This window comes from Lactuca virosa, chromosome 4, assembly GCF_052849685.1.
Source record: "Lactuca virosa cultivar CGN04683 chromosome 4, Lactuca_virosa_CGN04683_v6, whole genome shotgun sequence".
Classification (NCBI taxonomy): domain Eukaryota; kingdom Viridiplantae; phylum Streptophyta; class Magnoliopsida; order Asterales; family Asteraceae; genus Lactuca; species Lactuca virosa.
Window position 1 is genome coordinate 439,103,761 of NC_136429.1, and position 19,597 is coordinate 439,123,357.

The 19,597-nt window shown below is 34.6% G+C and overlaps 2 protein-coding genes across 2 annotated transcripts; both read left to right on the forward strand.

Annotated features, from left to right (window-relative positions):
- The first annotated feature begins 5,657 nt into the window (after window positions 1-5,657).
- LOC145169213 (uncharacterized) lies at window positions 5,658-7,376 on the forward strand. Its single transcript, XM_079087784.1, has 5 exons — window positions 5,658-5,868; window positions 5,943-6,146; window positions 6,249-6,341; window positions 6,434-6,550; window positions 6,898-7,376. Exons 3-5 carry the CDS (start codon window positions 6,294-6,296, stop codon window positions 7,261-7,263), a joined length of 531 nt encoding a protein of 176 aa, XP_078943910.1. The 5' UTR covers window positions 5,658-5,868; window positions 5,943-6,146; window positions 6,249-6,293; the 3' UTR covers window positions 7,264-7,376.
- Window positions 7,377-9,370: 1,994 nt separating this feature from the next.
- LOC145169214 (transcription factor bHLH18-like) lies at window positions 9,371-11,403 on the forward strand. Its single transcript, XM_079087785.1, has 5 exons — window positions 9,371-9,403; window positions 9,523-9,593; window positions 9,699-10,127; window positions 10,260-10,652; window positions 11,022-11,403. Exons 2-5 carry the CDS (start codon window positions 9,561-9,563, stop codon window positions 11,082-11,084), a joined length of 918 nt encoding a protein of 305 aa, XP_078943911.1. The 5' UTR covers window positions 9,371-9,403; window positions 9,523-9,560; the 3' UTR covers window positions 11,085-11,403.
- The last annotated feature ends 8,194 nt before the right edge of the window (window positions 11,404-19,597 follow it).

Consider the following 19,597-nt stretch of genomic DNA (forward strand, 5'->3'; position numbering starts at 1 on the left):
CAAAAAATGAAAAATATATATATATATATATATATATATATATATTTTAAAATTCCCGGTTTTATTGGTTTGACCGGACCAGTTTTTACCGGAACATACAAACCTTTTATTTTACCGAGTTTACCAAAATACCCCCGAATAAAATCCATGGCTAAACCTGATGCATAGCAGTGTCATTACATTAGGAGTTGTACACTCCCATATTTTTTTTACTTTGCTTGACAATTATCAAAAATTTCAAAACTCTATTAATAAAGATACAATAAATACACCTTTCTATTTATTGAATTAACCCATAATAAATATCTAAAAACTTTCAAAAGCCAAACTTGAAACCGACTAGGTTCTTCTGATGTTTCTTACCCAAAAACAATTTGGCTTCTAACTAGTAGATCTTTATTCTTTACTATAGTTTAATGTTTCTATTAACTTCAGGGTATGAGAGACATAAGGAATGTTAGAGATTGGATGTATTTACCTAGACGGTTACCTAAGTCTGAATATGGTGTCATTGAATTTCTTAATACCTCGTTTGCTAAGGAGGCAAAGGGTGGGCAAATTTGTTGTCCCTACAAACGGTGTAAGAACCGTTATTAGTATCGAAGGGATAAAGTATTCGATCATTTAAAAGGATACGGGTTTGTAGAAAACTACTATGTATGGGTTTTTCATGGAGAAAACTCTTCACAATCAATGTCTAATACTGTCATAGACGATGATGGAGCTGGTATGCATGACAATTTTGATGAATTATTGCATGATAGGTTTAGAGATGTGGCAGAAGAAATAAGTACGGTGCAGGAAGGCTTAAATGAAGAGGCCACAAAGTTCTATAAACTAGTGGAAGAAGGAAAACAAGAGTTATTCCCAGGTTGTAAAAATTTCACAAAGCTATCTTTCATCATCCGACTTTTTCTCTACAAGACGCTTCATGGGCTAAGTAATGTAGCATTTAATGATCTATTACAACTTTTTCAAGAGGTGATTCCAGAGGCAAAACTTCCTACTAGTTTTACACAAGCTAAAAATATCGTGAAGGATTTGGGGCTTGACTACAAAAAGATTCCCACGTGTCCGAATGATTGCATGCTACACTGGAAGGATCATGAACAAGATGATACCTGCCACATCTATCATACCTCTAAGTGTAAACAATTTGATGAGAAACAAGAGAGTAAGCATGTCAATGAGCATTCCAAAAAATCTTCAAATGTTCCTGCTAAGGTTGTGTGGCATTTTCCTTTAAAACCAAGGCTCCAAAGACTTTTCATGTGCTCTGAAACAGCTAAATATATGATGTGGGATGACAAAGGACGTCCTAATGATGGAAACTTACGACATCCTGCAGATGGGAAAGTTGGAAGAAATTTGATTCTTTGTATCCTCAATTTGCAAAAGAAACTAGAAATGTAAGGTTAGGGTTGTCAAGTGATGGATTTAATCCATTTCGAACAATGAGCATTGCCCATATCACTTGGCCTGTGGTATTAGTTAACTATAATTTGCCTCCATGGATGTCACTGAAACCCGAATACTTTATGTTGTCTTTGTTAATTCCTGGACCCGACTCACCAGGTAATAACATTGATGTTTATTTACAACCTTTAATTGAGGAGCTGAAAGAATTATGGGTTGATGGGCTAGAGAAATATGATAAATATAAAGATGAAAGCTTTAGAATGTATGCAGCCTTAACATGGACAATTAGTGATTTTCCAGCTTATTCCATGTTGTCAGGGTGGAAAACTAAAGGAAAATTTGCATGTCCATGTTGTAATCATGAAACGAGTTCACTCCAACTAAAGCATAGTAAGAAGACATGTTATATGGATCATAGGTTTTTAGATGCTCAACATCCATGGCGACGTAATAAGAGTGCTTTCAATGGTAAAACTGAAAAGAGACCTTCTCCAAAACCCCTATCAGGAGATGCAACTTTGAGAGAGTTGTCTACCTTTCAAAAGATCTTTGGGAAGACACAAAAGAAAAAAAAATGATAGCAATTGCCCATGGAAAAAGAGGTTAATATTTTTTGAATTGCCCTATTGGAAATTTATTGAATGCCGACATAATCTTGATCCGATGCATATCGAAAAAAATATAACTGATAATGTGGTAGGGACTGTGTTGGATATTAGTGGAAAGTCGAAGGATCATGTAAAAGCTCGATTTGACCTTTTGGAGTTGGGCGTTAAAGAAGGACTTCAACCAGAACTTTCTAAAGACGGTGAGAATGTTATATTCCACAATGCATGTTTTTCAATGTCATCAAAGGAGAAAGAAATTTTTCGTCGTGTTTTGAAGGAAGCAAAGTTGCCTTATGGATGTGCATCTAATATTTCCCGATGTGTTAATTCTTCAGAAAAGAAATTTTCGGGTTACAAGAGTCATGCTGCTCATATCTTTTTGCATTACTTGCTTCAAGTTGCAGTGAGAAAATCATTACCAAAGCATGTTGCAATCCCATTGATTAGGATGGGTGGTTTTTTTCGTAGTTTGTGTAGCAAGGTAATTAGGCCCGAGGAACTTGATAGATTACAATTAGAAATAACTCAAATATTGTGTGAATTTGAGAAAATATTTGTGCCAACGTTTTTTGACATAATGGTGCACTTACCTATCCACTTAGTAAATGAAGTTAGACTTGGAGGACCTGTTCAATATAGATGATTGTATTTTATGGAAAAATACATGTGCAAGTTGAAGTCATATGTGCGAAACAAGAGTCGTCCAGAGGGTTCCATAGCAGAAGGATATTTGATTGAAGAATGCTTGACTTTTTGCTCACGCTATATGCATGATGGAGTAAAAACAAGACTTAATATGGATTCAAAAGATGTCGATGATATGGATGAAGAACATGAGTCTGGTGGACCAATATTTGTCAATAAGGGTCATCCTATTAGAGGTAAAAAGCGAAGAAAAGGAAGGCTTATAACTTTAGATCTTATTTTAAGGGAACAAGCACATCATTCTGCCTTATTCAATTCTGATTGTGCACAAGTTCATGAATATATCAAGTAAGTAACCAATTTATAGCTAACATTTCTTCAAATTAAATGTATTATATAACTTAATTCACCTTTAATTTTCTTTTGTCTACGTAATGATGCAGTGAGCATAAAGTTTATATTGACACTCAACCACGAAAAAGACGATGGGCACGTGCCCAAAACCATAGTCATGAGTTTGCCGACTGGTTAAAAGAGAAAGTTAAAAGTAATAATGTTCCGGATCATATTTTTTGGCTTGCTAAAGGTCCTAGTCCTACTTCAAAGAGATATCACGGGTATTATGTCAATGGATATAGGTTTCATACAAAATCACGAGATGCTAAATGCCATACTCAGAATAATGGTGTTTCTATTACAGCTTTAACTCCTAGCTTTGCAAGTTCTAGAGACAAAAATCCAGCTGTGGGGGATGTTGACTACTATGGTAGAATTTTGGATATACTTGAACTCGACTATTAGTCGCAGTTCAAAGTTGTTTTGTTTCGTTGTGAGTGGTACCAAGTAGAGAAAGACGATTATGGATTAACATGTGTTAATTTCAACAAGTTTTGCTCTTCAGACGATCCTTTTGTCATGCCTTCCCAAGTAAACCAGGTGTTCTATGTTGCAGACCCTATAGAATATTTTTTGCATTAAGTTCTCAATAGGGTTCCTAGAGATATCTATGACCTCGAAGATGAAAGCAGTGAAACTATTGGTGACTCGTATTGGTCCGAGCCTAATGAAGACAGGTTCAATTCTTTTGCACAAGTTAGTGAACATGAGATTCAGTTGTCAAGAAACGATATGCCTCCTCTTGTAGTTGATGCAAATACAAATTTAGATGAGGCTGATGAAGCTAATAGTGATAGTGGAGGCGATTCTGATTATGACGATACATTATGGGATTGGATGGAAGCAGATGAAGACGAGGCTCATTGAGATACTAACAATAATATTAATATTTACTTTTTTTATATTTTTGTAATAAGTTACTTTAATGCTTAAAACTTTTTGTGTTTACCTAAATTATTTCATGTCATTTTATGCATTGAATAATAAGCAAGTGATGATAAGTCAATACTTTGTGAAAGTTTAGTTTTGAAGGTAACTGAAAAACAAAGATTTTTTCTATATTTGATAGATTTTATTTTATTATGTGATGTTTATCTTGGTGGAATAATTTTCATGTTTTTTATTTTTTATTTTATTTTTAGATTCTGAGCAAGAGGTGCACGTGTGGTTGTTTTGCAGGTTCCTTTCGATTCAGTTTAATCGTAAGTACCGAAGTTGCATTGTGCCTTATTTTTCAGGTTCTTGTTTCTTTTTTTGATTTAATTTTATGATTGTAGGAAAAAATTACATGTAAGTGATACTACAATGCTAGTATTATGTATTTTGAACTTGAATTGATAATTTCACTTTTGAGCAGGCCGGTAATGGGAAAACAAAACAAGCAAGATCAAAGTGCACAAAAAGAAATGAATGATTATGAGAAGATTAGACTTTTGAGGATTCAAGAAAACCAAGCCAGACTAAAAGATTTAGGAGTTAAAAGCATTGCAAATTCTTTGACAAGTTTGGTAGAAAGTCAAAAACCAAAGAAAAAACAAGTGAAACCAACGTCTACCAGTGCTAGAGATTCAGACTATATTCCTGATGTGGGTGATGATAATGATGGAGATTACCAAGAAGTTGCTAGAAGTGTTGAAGTATCCAAAAAGGTAATTAGAATAGCAAATCTTTAATTGTTTTATTTTGATGCTGATCTTCAATAATGAAAAGTAAATTTGTTACAGCAACATCGTCCACAATATATTGCACCAATGTCCATGAATAGACTTGCTAATTTAACAAGCCAACGTCGGGTGATTGCTCCAAATGTCTTGAATAAGTATCCATTAGCTTCGAATGCAACAAAAGAAAAACAATCTAGATCAAAGACTAGTATGGGTGACTTAATCTTGAGGAATAAAGGACCGCAAAGGGGAAGGGATGTATTCAAACAAAATGCGGAAAAGCATAATTGTATCAGAAGCGGACCAAAGAGAGAATTGGCTCTTGTTGATGAGGATGAGGATGATGAGATATCTCAAGGTAGTCTCTTGTCAATCTAAATCTTTATTTAATTAATGAGAAATAACAGAGTCACCTCATAAAACTACATGTTATATTAGTTTACATTTCTATGATTTTTGATGTTATTGCAGCTGATATGGAGCAATTTGGGTTGAAAGATGATGTCAATAAAGGTCGTATTGTGCAATGTGAAGGTACTTTTGTTTAGTTTAATGAATATTTCATTTTTTTGTTACATTTTTTTGTAATTGCTATTTATTATTGGTGTTATATTTACTCATTAATTAGAAGATGATGTTGATCAAAATGATGACTATGAAGACATGGACCATATGACATATGCAAATATTGAAAATGAGATTGAAGTTGATGATAGCGATGAAGATTTGGGAAATGAGGATGATGTACTTTTTGAAGAACAATTAGAAGAGCCCCAATTAGAAAAGGAAACAGGTTCAACTTCATTACTTGATCATGCTTTTGGTTTGTCATAAATTTTATATATATATATATATATATATATATATATATATGTTGGAATGTAGTAATTTCTACACCCAAAAAAAGAGGACCAACAATGTTACATGCTGTTCACAAACGGAAAGTTAATCAACATGAGGTTATTATATGTAATGAATATGGACAACCCGTTGGACCGATAATAGAGGGGAAGGACGTAGTAGGAAAATTCTCTCGGTTTTTGGGTACAATAGCTCGTACCCATAGTTATGCACCATTGACATGTACTTTATGGCACAAAGTTCCACATAAAGATAAGATATGAGAGTATGTCTTGGTAAGTTTTTAAGTAGATTTATTCTTCCATCTACTTTTATTTTCCTTTCATTTTACGAATTACTATTTTTTAAGGGAAAATACGATGTGCCCGATGATGCTAAAACTTGGGTTCTTAGGACAATTGGAAATTTGTATAAGGTATACAAATGTAGGTTCAAGAAAAAACACTTCTATCAATTTAAGGACAATAAAACAAGATGGAAGAATCGACCTGAATGCATTCCTCAAGAAGAGTTCTCAAAACTATTAGTGTTATGGAATAAAAAAGATGTGGCGGTAATTTCAAAAACATTTTCTTTATTACTAGTGTTTGTTAACATTTGATTTCTCTTTAGGTGTATTTGATCAGTTGAGTTTTATATATTAATGTGTTTGTAGAAACGTTGTTTGTGGGCAAAAGAAATACGCAAGTCTCTAAAAAATATGCACACGGCTGGTCCAAAAAGTTTTGCTAGAATTCGTGACGAGATGGTAATTAATGTCTTCTTTTGCTTGTGATTTGTGTTTTTATTTTCACACACTTTGATACTTTCTTGTTGATATCTATATTATCATGAATATAGAAAAATGAAGATCCAAACAAGGAATTCCCAACTCTAAGTCAAATGTTTGAACGTACACGTAAAAGGACAGATGGGCGTGTATATGTCGATACATATGATGACATGGCAAATAAAATTGTAAGTTTGTATTTCAATTTTACAGTAGATTTTTCCTTTTGATAGTAAACTATCTTTTTAGACGTTAAATTGTTGTTTTTAGACGTTAAATTGCAAATTTTTATATGGTAAAATGCAGTTTTTTTGATGTTAAAATGCAGTTTTTTTAGATGTTAAAATGCAGTTTTTTTTACATAAAAACAGTCTTTTGATAACAGATTACAGATTTTTGGACATCAAATAACTGTCTTTTACAAAATAAAAAACTGTTTTTTCTACATTTAAATGCAGTTTTTTTACAATATAAACAACTTTTTAATGGTAGATGCTTTAGTAAAATTATCCTATTCATCTTATTAATCTTGTAGGAACAAATGAAGAAGTACGAACATGTAGAAGGTGAAAGTGATGTCGTAGATCCTTATATGATTGTGATGAAAAAAGAGAATGATGGATACCGGCGACTTTATGGTAGAGGCGTTACTAATAGATTGATAAAAAAAGTGGGTGGTGGTGATGCATCATATATGATTCCGGCGGGACTTATGGAATCATTCAAAGCAAATGAAGTTGAAAGAAATGAGTTGATTGAAATGCGGAAAGAGATTCAAGAGGACCATGAAAAAAAACAGGCCGAATTAGAAGCTATGCGAATAGAAATTAAAAACCAACAACAAAACCTTGAAGCCATGATGCGAAAGTTAGCGGAACAACAACGTCGAGAAGGTCGATAGTTGCTAATAGGATTTATCCTCTATGTTTAATACACATCTAGAATGTTTTTAATACTTTTTTTTGTGACTATAGTTGAGAATTTTGTGTTGACTTTTATTTATGGTTATTTTGAATTTAGACATGTCAAAAGAGACCAAAAAATTATATAATATATTTTTGTTATTATTGTTATGGTCTAATTTTAGTAGTAATGAATATTTGTAGCAATGTAGTAAACATATGTGACGTCTAAATGATTATGATTATGATTAGGGAAAAATGTCGCATTGAAATTAGAAAAATCACAAAAAGAAAGTTGCATTTGACTATAAACAAAGTTGCATTTTTTGCAATTAAAGACATAACAAAAGTTGCATATGTCATATAGAAAGGTTGCAATTCTTTATTAGAAAACATAATTAAGGTTGCATTTGATTATAAAAAAAGTTGGATTTTAGTAACTAAAACAGTTAAAAAAGTTGCATCTAAGTGTAAAAAAGTTGCATATGAGTATTAAAAAGGTTGCTTTTGCCTAACACACGCTGCAATAAAAAAAGTTGCATTTAAAAAAGATTTGCAACTTCTCAAACAAGGTTGCATTTTCGAAGAAAAAAGTTGCTTTAGATCTAATGCAACTTTACCTAATGCAACCTTTGATAAAAGGTTGCTTTAGGCATTATGCAACTTTTTTAAGGCCTAATGCAACCTTTTAGCGGGGTTGCATTAGCCTCATTTTGTTGTAGTGACCCCTGAGAGCCACACTTCCATGCTCTCAAGCGTATCCTCAGATACACATGAGGGACCACTGTCTTCGTCTTACATATGCATGCGTCTTCCACCACGGGTGGCATTGCCTACTCAAACGACGATTAGAGAGATGTCGTGTCTCACGTCGTTCCACTAGGGGTTATTGTGTTTATCTTGGCGACAACATTTTCGCATTGTCCTCGAAACGCCAAGACACAATTTACATATCAACTGCAGAAGCTGAATACCGATTTATTGCAAATGTTGTTGCACAGACCTTTCAGATCCGAATTTAGATCTAGTTTGAGCGTTCTTTCGTCTACTACCCTTCAAAATGCAGGGACGTATTAGTGTATCTTGTATTATGTATATTAGCACATTTTAGTTAGCCCATTGTATTTGTGTAGATAGGCTCATTTGTATTATCTTTTTATGTGTATATGGATTATGTGAATGTAGGGATGTCAACGGGGCAAACAGGACACGGGTTGCATCCCCTCCCCCACCCGCAAAATTTTACTGTTCCCCTGCCCCCGCCCCCGAAATCTCCAGTCTCCCCACCCCCGCCCCCGAAATCTCCAATCTCCCCACCCTTGAATTCCTTGATTACCCATAGGTTCAGGATCCCACAAGACTTTTTGACATCCCTACGTGAATGGAATGGAAGGCATGGGAAATTTTTCACCCTAATTAATCGACAATGCTACGATGTAGAATTTGAGAGTAAAAGACTTAATTCATTAATTGTACCAAAAGGGATATTTAAATACCAAGTCACGAAATAAATAAACACATAATTCAAACTATCTGAGTAGATAAAGACATAGAAAAACGATGAATATAAGGACGTAAGGATTCCTTCAACGTGTTATATAATATGTATTTTAGTTATATGTGAAACTAATTATATAGTAACTATGTTCTAGATTTAGTAAGACCGGAATATATTCATATATTTTCTGTTATGTTGTTCAAAAGTCAATTGACATAATCAATTGCTTGCGCCTCCCTTTATGAAAGATAATCTTCTTCCTGATCTTTCGGAGAGGTTTATAACGACGCAATAAACTTTTGAAGCAAAAGCAAAAGAATACCTACTCACTCCCGTTTTCCATATATGACTCAAATAGGTGATCGCCCATAAGGCCATAGCGTGTTATTGGCTTACTTTGACCATACATCTAAGCATGGGATTAAAATATGTATATATATAAAAAAATAAAAAATAAAAGCACGTTTTCTGGAAGCAAGTGAGAAGAAATACCATTTATCGAGACACGGAGTTTACATTTGCACATGCCTGGGTTGAATAAACAACCTTAAAGAAGTCTTCTAGCTACAATATAAAAACAAAGGAATTTCTTCTCATCCTCAATTGAATTGACAAAAAGCAGACTTCTCCTTCATTGAAAGGTAAAAATATTATCCCATTTCATCACTCTCACTAGAACGAAAATTTTCTTCTATATCATCCGTTTTTAAATTAACTTTTGTGTTAAATTTAAAGAAATTGGATGTATATATTATTGCAGGATACCTAGAGTTGAACATATTAAGATCGCAAGTAGTAATGGATTTGTCACCAGTATGGTTATCAGAAATGGTAAGCAACACATTCAATTTGTTTTGCGTATATTCAAGGCTTATAAGTAAAAAAATTATAGTCTTCGTTAACTTATTTTAATGGAATTTTGGATCTCTACTGCAGGAAACGGAAGAGATAGGATTCATGAATGGTGATGAGATAAGCCAACTTTTTGACACTATTATTGATAACTTCAGTGTTGATTCATTTTCCTCAGAATGCAATACAGAAAACATGACACCTATGGACCAATCTTTTAAGAAAAGATGCAGTATAATTCAGAAACGATCTCCAACCCCAGAACCCCTTATTGCTACTAGTCTTCCCTCATCTAACACTTTCACCATATCTTTTGGAGATCTAAAACCTAAAAACGAGATGCTCCAGATTAATGATTCACTTGGATATGAAGCTGTTGGTGCCACAAAGGTTCCAATAATGCCCAGGAATCCGATTCAGGCACAAGATCATGTTTTGGCAGAGAGGAAGAGAAGAGAAAAGTTAAATCGACACTTTATTTCCTTATCTTCCCTCATCCCTAAGCTTAAGAAGGTGCTTGTTTCTTTTTTACGCTAAAACTCTTAAAATGAGTTCTTATTTGTCTTAAGAACTTGTTAACACACTCAAAACACATAAATCATTAAGAAAATATAGATGAAGTAACTGTTGTTTGAACGTTTGTAGATGGACAAGGCTTCGGTGCTTGAAGATGCATCTACTTACATAAAAGAACTTCAAGATCGGGTGAAGGAACTGGAGGAATTATCAGGAACAAAGAGAAAGAATGTTCAAGAATCTGTTATTTCCATAAGGAGGTCTAGAGTTAGTACTAGTGATGATGAATACTACTCATCTGATGAAACGAACTCTGAAGACAATACTCATCTTTGCAAATTGTCACCTGAGATTGAAGTTCGGATGTCAGGAAGCAGTGTGCTTGTAAAAATTCAGAGCCAGAAAAACTTTTCTACCTTGATGAAAGCTTTAACCCAGATGCAGAAGCTTGGATTGTCGATCATCAGTAGCAGTGCCATGCCTTTTGCTAAGACCACACTTCTAATCAATATTGTTGCTCAGGTACATGAATTCTGAAACCCTAATGATCACGATGAATAATAACAATAGTGAAATTAGTCCCCACATCTAATAATTAATCATTCAAATTAATGTATTGGAGTGTGGTGATTACATGTTGGGGAAGTTTATGTGATCATTTGGGAGGCTAACAAATTAACCATTTGGATGTTATACGACTACAGCATGTAAAGAAATATAATATGATATAAAAATTTTGTTATATCTCCTACAGAATTAAACCCCAAAAATTCTGAAGTTATATATTTGACGTTTAGTATTTTTCTGTGTCATGTTTTTGTACACAATTGATTGGAAAGTAATATTTGTATGCATCTAAATAGGAAATTCCGTTTTCTTTTATTTGTGCAGATTAAGGATGACTTTTGTATGACAGCAGCAGAACTTGTAAAGAACCTACAGCAAGTTATATGAACATTGATGAAACACAATTAGTAGTTCAATATTTCCATGTACTTGATTATCGTTATATAGTCATTTTTCTGTTTCCATATCATAGTTCAGAAGGAGGAAATTTGAGAACATTCTCATCCCCATCTTTGGGTTTTTTTCGAGTACTCCAGAAGTAGTATAGGAGCCCGTAACTCGAACTGTAGGATGTTTTTCGTGGATTATTTCCTCCTCTTTTTGTTAGATGGAATGTTTTCATGAGTGTTCCACAACAGGATTTGTAAGCTTTTTGCGTGGTTGAACACGTTCATCAATATACCTTTGTGATCATATGCAAATGAAATCGCCAGCTCATTCTCCTTGTTTTATTTGAATTTGATGATGTATGTTTCGTGTTAAAGGGTAGTCAATATTTGCACATGATTCCGTGTTGTTTCTTTCGGTTTTATTCACTTAATTAACAAAGTGTATTTACATGACAAAATGCTAATTAAATTAGTGTAATTTTACCTTATGAGATTTAAATAAAATATTTACATGAGAAAGGTGTAAAATGGAAAGAAGAGCCAAAAGTGAGGTTCATCGACAGTTTAACACTTTAAGTGGTGCTGGAAGGATCAAAGTGGAAATGAGAAATCATTAATATTTACTTATCTTATTAATTTTGGACACCATAAGAAAATTATTTAATTGCAAAGGCCAACACCCTCCAAGGGAAAGGAGAACGGTAAAGTTGGGACACTAACCTCAACCCTAATCCCACGGGTAAGTGGAAGACTGACTTTGAGATACTTCTTACAAGTAATCCTAACGAAGCCATTTGCTTCTTGAGGGGACTAAATGGACATTGATAGAGTAGCTATCCTAAATACTTAGAGATATAAAGATGAACAAAGGCAATCAGTATTGCACTTTAGGTATTTACATGATTGACTTCATAATACTTCTTCAAACTCTTGGGTCTTAAATAGAGGTTGTGGCTAAAACGTTGAAGCATGCGGAGTTCAACTTGATTATGGATAACAAACACACAAATGTCGTCAAGAGGATTGGGCAACACCACCTCACGCTTTCTACTGTATTTTCTGCCATGTTATTAGATTGTTGTTATTCGCCATAAATGACTACAAACATTATTTATGTTAATGCATTGTATCTGGATGGTTTTGATTTTTAATTTTAGAATAGTACTATTTCGGTTTACAAGAATAAGTAACATTAGTTTAAAGCAAATCCATGTAATTGTATTTATGAAACTGTTATAGGCATTAGAAGAAATAAAAGCATAATCTTAAACATTGATTGAAATGTATCCAAAGATACTTTAGATAAATCATGTTTTTCGAATTGTCGTCTTGGCCATATAAATAAGAAATTCCAAACCCCAAGCTCCAAGCAAATGGGATTTGAATCATTTGACCAAAACCAAAAGATGATGTACGCAAATCTTTTTTATTAGGGAAGATGGATAAGGCCTCATTCACAGAAAACTATAAAAGAGGGAAGAATATGTTGGACCTTATACATACTAATGTATGTGGACTATCCATATCAGCTACAAGACATGGTGAGAGATACCTCGTTACATTTATTGATGACTTCGGTAAATATGGTTATGTTTATTTGATTAAACATAAGTATGATATGAGGTGTTCACGACATTCTAGAATAAAGTGTTATTACAAAAAATTGTCATTTATTAACATACATTTTTAATGACATATTTTTTATGTGCCACTATATTATGTTTTCTATGTGCCACTATAAAAATTAATGAATTTAATGGCACTTAATATTTTATAACGCTAGTAATCATAATTATTAGTAGGCATAATGTTTTAATATGCCACTAAAAGTTATGTTTTCTAAAAAATATTTTTAATTATTATAATAATAAGAATATATTACAAAATAGTCCATAGTCTTTACCAAAATAACAACTTTGGTTTATTTTTAGCATTAAATGTGGTTGTTTATGAGTTCGATTTCTATTTAAAATATTGATCATAGTAATAATCATAATCAGACAATTTGTAAATGCATTTATGTGATAACTTATAAAAGATTGTGGTGGCAATTTTAAATTAAAAATATAAGGCGGGGGGGGGGGGGGGGGGTTAAGAAGGTAATTAACATTGGAACCATTTCTTGTTTGTTTTAGATAAGAAATAAAAATCTGCATTTCTAGTTATTTCCAAAAAGTGCAATACCATTTCTCCATACACTGAAGAGAAAGAAAGTTGAGAGGGGTGAGCTAGAGAGAGAGAGAGAGAGAGAGAGAGAGAGAACAAGGAACGAAGAGAGAATAGGGATCAAATTCGCTTCTCCTTCCAGTGTCACATCCTTGTTGAACCAGAAGAGCCTTCATCTTCACCTTCCACAAAGTGAAATCATCCGAACCAATGAAATGCTCCAAATCGAATTTGTGAGATGTCATCTTCAATCAACAGAACACCAACCACAACTCTAATACCACCTGTTAGGGAAACAGATGATATTTTCAAGAGTCATAACAAATCTGATGTCACTTGCAATGTTCTGATGACCCTTGTTAGGAAGTAATTTCGATAACACACAAAACCTAAAGCACACAAAGATACAATATTTGCATGGTTCGGTCAAGCTAAACTATGTCCATGGGCAGGAGACGAGTATTCCTTATTCACATATTTCTCAAATAGAGATTACAAGTACAACCAACATAGATTCGTCCTACTCGCTAAGGGGACAAAGAAAAGACACATGAGTTAGCATGCATCTCTATTTATTCTTGAGAGGTTAGACCTAAAACTCTAATGGTTCAAGAATATTGGCCCATGGGCCCATAAAAGGTGTCAACCAATCACAATCCGCCATCCGGCATCTTCTGGAACATTCATCCATGTCATATAACCCATGAGCATCAACAACACACATAATGGAGCATCATGAGCCATAATTACGCATCATGAACACTAGTGGTGTTTCATCCATTATGTTTGTGCATCAATGTGTATTCCTTGAACATCTTCAACTTCATGGCACCCTTGGAAAATCTTGAGCATCATAAAGGACGTCATACCATACAGCTCATCAAGGGATACCTTGTCATATCAAGGAAACAAATGGCACATCCTTGCATCAAGATGGTGCATCAAGCATGTAGATGGCACATCCTCTCCTAGGTTGGCACATCTAGACACCAAGTTGGCGCATCATCTCCATAATTATGCATCCTCCTCATGAATGGTGTATCATATCACTTGGTGGCATATCCTGTCACCCAGTGGCATATCATGTCACTGAGTGGCATATCAAGTCACTTGGTGGCACATCAAGTCACTTGGTGGCATATTATGTCCCTTGGTGGCATATTAAGTCACTTGGTGGCTTATCAAGTCACTTGGTGGCTTATCATGTCACTTAGTGGCATATCAAGTCACTTGATGGCATCTCATGTCACTTCATGGCGTCTGATGTCACTTTGGCATATAATATCCTTTATCATGAGATCCATTCATTTGTGAGGAGATCCATTCTCTTCTCAGATGATCCATTCATTTCTCACATGCTCCATGACTCCCAAGTGCTCCATTAAGTTCCAAGTGCTCCATTGAACTCTTTGGGAGGAAATGTCATTCTCCTACATGCTGGTTGGATCCGGGGAGAAACAGTTTGCGAGCTCGGAAGATTATACTAATTATTGATGATAAATTGAAGATAGTTTGTGATCGCTTGTGTGTGGTATATGAAAGGGAAAAAGAAGTATTTATCTTAAAAGCACTAAAAATGACCTTTGAGGTGGCTGAGAAAGTAATGCCGAAAGTCTCACCACGGAAAGGAATTATTCCCTTCGGCAAGCGAGGCCTATTTAAACCTCATTACATCGGTCCACTTGTTATGTTGTAGTGTGTCTGTGATCAGGCGTACAAGTTGGATTTACCGCTAGAGCTAGAGGGAATCTATATTATTTTCCATATTTGTTACATATAGAAGCGTTTAGCCGAGGAGCGGAGCATACTACCTTTGGATGAGTTGCGGTTTGACGAGTCGAAATGATTAATGGAGGTACCCGAGGCAATCTTGGAACGTGAAACCAATCAACCGCTTAAGGAGAGGGTGAATCTCGTGAAAGTCTTGTGTAATAACAAACCTAAAGGTCACAAGACTTGGGAGCTTAAGGATAACATGGGGGCATGTTATCATCGCCTTTTTGTTCCAATTCTTGATTCCAGGATGGAAACCTCTTAAGGAGGGGAGCATTGTAACGACCCATATTTTTGTTTCCGTCATCTAGGGTAGTTTTTCTTATGCTTGCATGTTAAAACTACCTTTTAGCTTGGTTAAAGTTAACTTCCGGGGGGGGGGGGGCAAAGTTCAAGAAAATGATTCTTGATCATGTATACGGGTCATGGGGTCATTTTCTCACACTTTAGAGGCCTCGAATGAAAGTTATCATGTATTTAAAGAAGTTAAACCCTAAAATCCAGGAATGACTTCACTTTGAAGCCACTAAACCCTAGTTTTCAGCCTCCAAGACCCTTTAAAGTGTATTCTTAAGTGTCTTTTCCGTAATTGCAGATATGTTGATGATCTAAGTAGTGGTGTGGTGATTTTCGGTGCTTCAAAGTATGGATATTTCCTTCTAAAGATGAAGACTTCTTATGTGCTTCATCTCCTAGAAATTCATGATATTTCCATGAGGTATTAATTGCTTTCTTATCATCCATCTCTACTTTGATATATATTGATACATAATGTTATTGGAAAGTTTGACCTTGTTACTGGTGTAAAGTACATCAAAGTTTAAAGAAAACTTGATAGCATTACATTTCCCTGATTAGTATAGAAGTCTAATAACTGGGTTCGGTTTTACATAGATAAGATTAGTATTAACATATATATCCGAAGTCCTAGCTTATATCAAAATTGGAAGTAGTATAAATACTACTTGCGGCGAGTACTACGCCGAACATTGGACTCTGCTCCCTGGTGTTTTGTTTCTATTAAACGCCTTTCCAGGGCAATCTGATGCTCCCTTAGTATTCTTAATTCATCTTGGGCACCATCCACTTGTCCTTGTAGTACTTCGGTGTGAGTTCGGGTTTGGTCATGAACTTCATCTAAACGATCAACAGTGTTAATCTGGGCAGTTGCATTTACTTCAAGGATTCGGTTTATTGAATTTCGCGCCTGATCAATTTGGCGAGCAATGTGATGTACTATGACAGGGAGAGCCCTGTTGACTGAACCTCCTTCATAGAGGTCATAAAAACCTCTTGTAATCCTGTAAGGAGGGCGTTGTCGTTGTTGTCGACTCTACTGGTGCAAGTATGCGGCCCATGCTGGTGTCGGTCCTTGAAAATCTTGTCCTATTGCAGGGTGTTGAACGGCTGCTGGGGGGTTATAAACTTCAGGTTTTGTGTCAGTGCCATCAGAATCTTCTTCTTCTTCCTTCATTGGTTCCTCTTCCTCTTCTAGTATTTCTTATGGATCCTCCTCTGGATCTTCTTCAATCCATCCATAATTCCCTTGACCAGGGAAGTAGGGATCTGCAGGTGGAGGATATCCTGCCATAAAGTCTATACGAGAAATTAAAGGTAAGATGCACAGAAATAATGTAGTTCTTATAATATTACAAAATACTCCTATAGTATTTTAAATTTGTGTTCTGTTCTAGAGTTCTTCTGTATGACTAGAGTTTGGTAAGTTTTAGACTTGTCGCAACACTACCATCACTCCCAAACACATGTTGATCATATCTCAAATAAATATAGTTGATCAGGCTATATTTATCCCAGATATGGTTATATAACTGTCCAGGTTTAACTGCAGTATCCAACATCCAAATACTTTTATGTAGTGATTACTGTGATACTATTTCTATATGTGTGAGTGTTAGTATAATACTTATATTTTAAAAGTATACTTGCAGTCAGAGCACTCCGGTCCCATTGTATTTATAGTTGTATATCTTTTATGAATTGATATACTGAGTTCACTATAAACAATGCTCTGATACCAATCTGTCTGTGACAACCGTCAAATTCAAGTCAAAGTCAACAAGTCAAGGTGAACAAGTCAAACCGGTCAAAACTTAATTAGTACTTGTATGCTAAAAGTTATTCTATAAAAATGTGCATTTGTATGTCAAGAATTCAAGTGTCTTGAAGAATCTAAGTGTTACCAATGTAAAAGCCCTAAAAAGGGAGTTAAACGCATCAAAACACGACTAAGGACCCTCTCAGGGACTTAAAACAATCATAAACGAAGTATAACGGGGTTCACGAGCCATACATTACAAGATTATACGATAATAATGGCTAAGATTAAATCTTAACACCAAAAATCGTTCTTAGGATCATCCAAACTCTCACGTGTTCATCAAGTGGTCTTGACTTGATACTCCTCGTCTTCGACCTTCCACTCTTCAAGTCATCACTCAAGGTGAGTTCATACCCTTACATTTTCTAGTTTTCTTCAGTTTTCAGGTGGGAATACAAGTTAAAACACCAAAACATATTCAAAACTTGACTTGACAGCTTACAACAGAAAAGTTGTGATCTGTTCAGGAACTGTTTTACCCAACTTAAACTTACTATTTTTCAAAACTATATTATATGAAAGTAGTTCAGGTTTATACCTTTAAAATGACTACTTGCACATCTCCATATGATTTTTCTACGATTTATGGAGATTTTTACAAAACTGCCTATAAGTTAGAGACTTCTAAAAATCATAATAAAAAATATGAATAAACTAGACTCATTTTCTAAACTCTCAGAGTTTACGGAGTTAATTTTCTACTTCGTATGATTTTTCTATGATAATTTCAAAACAGTGCGGAAAGGATAAAAACTAGTTGCATAATTTACCATATTAACAACACTTTGTAGTATGTTGAGCAAAGTGCATAACAATAAGTTTCTCAATGTTTGGATGCATTCTTGTTAGTTTATCATCATAAACAGAAATTAGTCATTCACGTTAAGGTTTTCCTCCATTCATTTCGAACACATACAATAAACTACATTAAGTATAGTTTATGAATTTTCGATAAAAGCATACTACGTGGAAAAGGTTTTACTCTCGAAACAAATGGGTTTTTCATGTACTACTTGATAAACTATAATAGTAATAGTTTATGGATTTATATCACAAATGTATTTTCATAAAAGGTGATTTCACTTCCTCCACGGAAGAGGTTTTTATACCCAAAACTATATGTAAACTAGTTAAAGTAAGTTGTGAGACATTCTCCTTCGGGGTACTCTTAAGTACCACATAAAATCCTGAATTAGTTATAACCACAGTCTCTTGTAGGGAGAGCGTGATAATTGTGTATAGATCTATATTGGGATTGACAACCCACACCCATGCTGCTTGCATAAGCCCGATCGGCCGATCGGGGGTGACAAATGTCATTTCGATTCCGACGCCTGAAGAACGTCGCAAGCAGGTTATTTTGTCGTAGTATGGTTATAGCGACTCACATAGGGAGTTAACAATCTTTCAAGTTTATAGGAAATATTCTAAAATGAAAAGGGATTTTACTTCTAAATTAAACGAGTTTATGCCGATTTAAACTTGCATGAATTACTTTAAGTATGGAAAAATACTTGTATATTCTCTGTCTTGACATTTAAGACTACATGACTTTTTATAAGGAAAAATATTGGCTTTTCTTTGGAAACACATTACCATTATGAACATTATAAGTACAAAACACACACATATTCTCTGTCTTGACATTTAAGAGTACATGACTTTTATAAGGAAAATATGGGATTTTCTTTGGAAACATATTTCTATCAAAACTACATTTCATCTAGAATTGTTAGACTTCGGCTATAATTGCTAAGTGTATATGCTAGAGTTATATAAGAATCTAGTCACAATCAACTTAGAATTGGTGGGTCCGCCTTACTTCCTGTTCCTTGTTTAGTTGTGGATCTAGGGCAGACCCATTATATTCGACAGTTCATTTAACTTAAATTTTATATAACTTATATACACTGGGTGATTATAGAAGGAATCTGCAGGTCTTTCTAGGGTACATTGTTGCATAACATAGGAGAGTTCATTTCGCGTTTAATAAAGAAAATATTGAATTTTCTGAAATCATACTCTATCGATTTTTACAAGGAAAACGACTTCTTTCTCCAATAAAACTCTTATGAACTCACCAACTTAATTGTTGACGCTTTTTCAAACTACTTGTATTCTCAGGAATTCAGTGAAACAGGAAATCAACCGCTTTTGAGGATGGGACGTTAAATCGTCAAACATTTCATTTTTGTCATCATAAGTGTAATTGATTGGAAACATGTAAGAACATACTATTGTATAACCTTTTTCAATTATATTTACGATGGTTGTATTTACTTTGGGCACTATTATACTCGTTGTTGTGATACTATACATTAAGTCCTCCACCCCCGGACATTTCCGCCATCCTTGGTTTGGGGGTGTGACATTGTCACACCCCCAAACATGAACGGCGGAAACATTCGGGGGTGGAGGACGTCATGTATAGTATCACAAGAATTGCATAATAG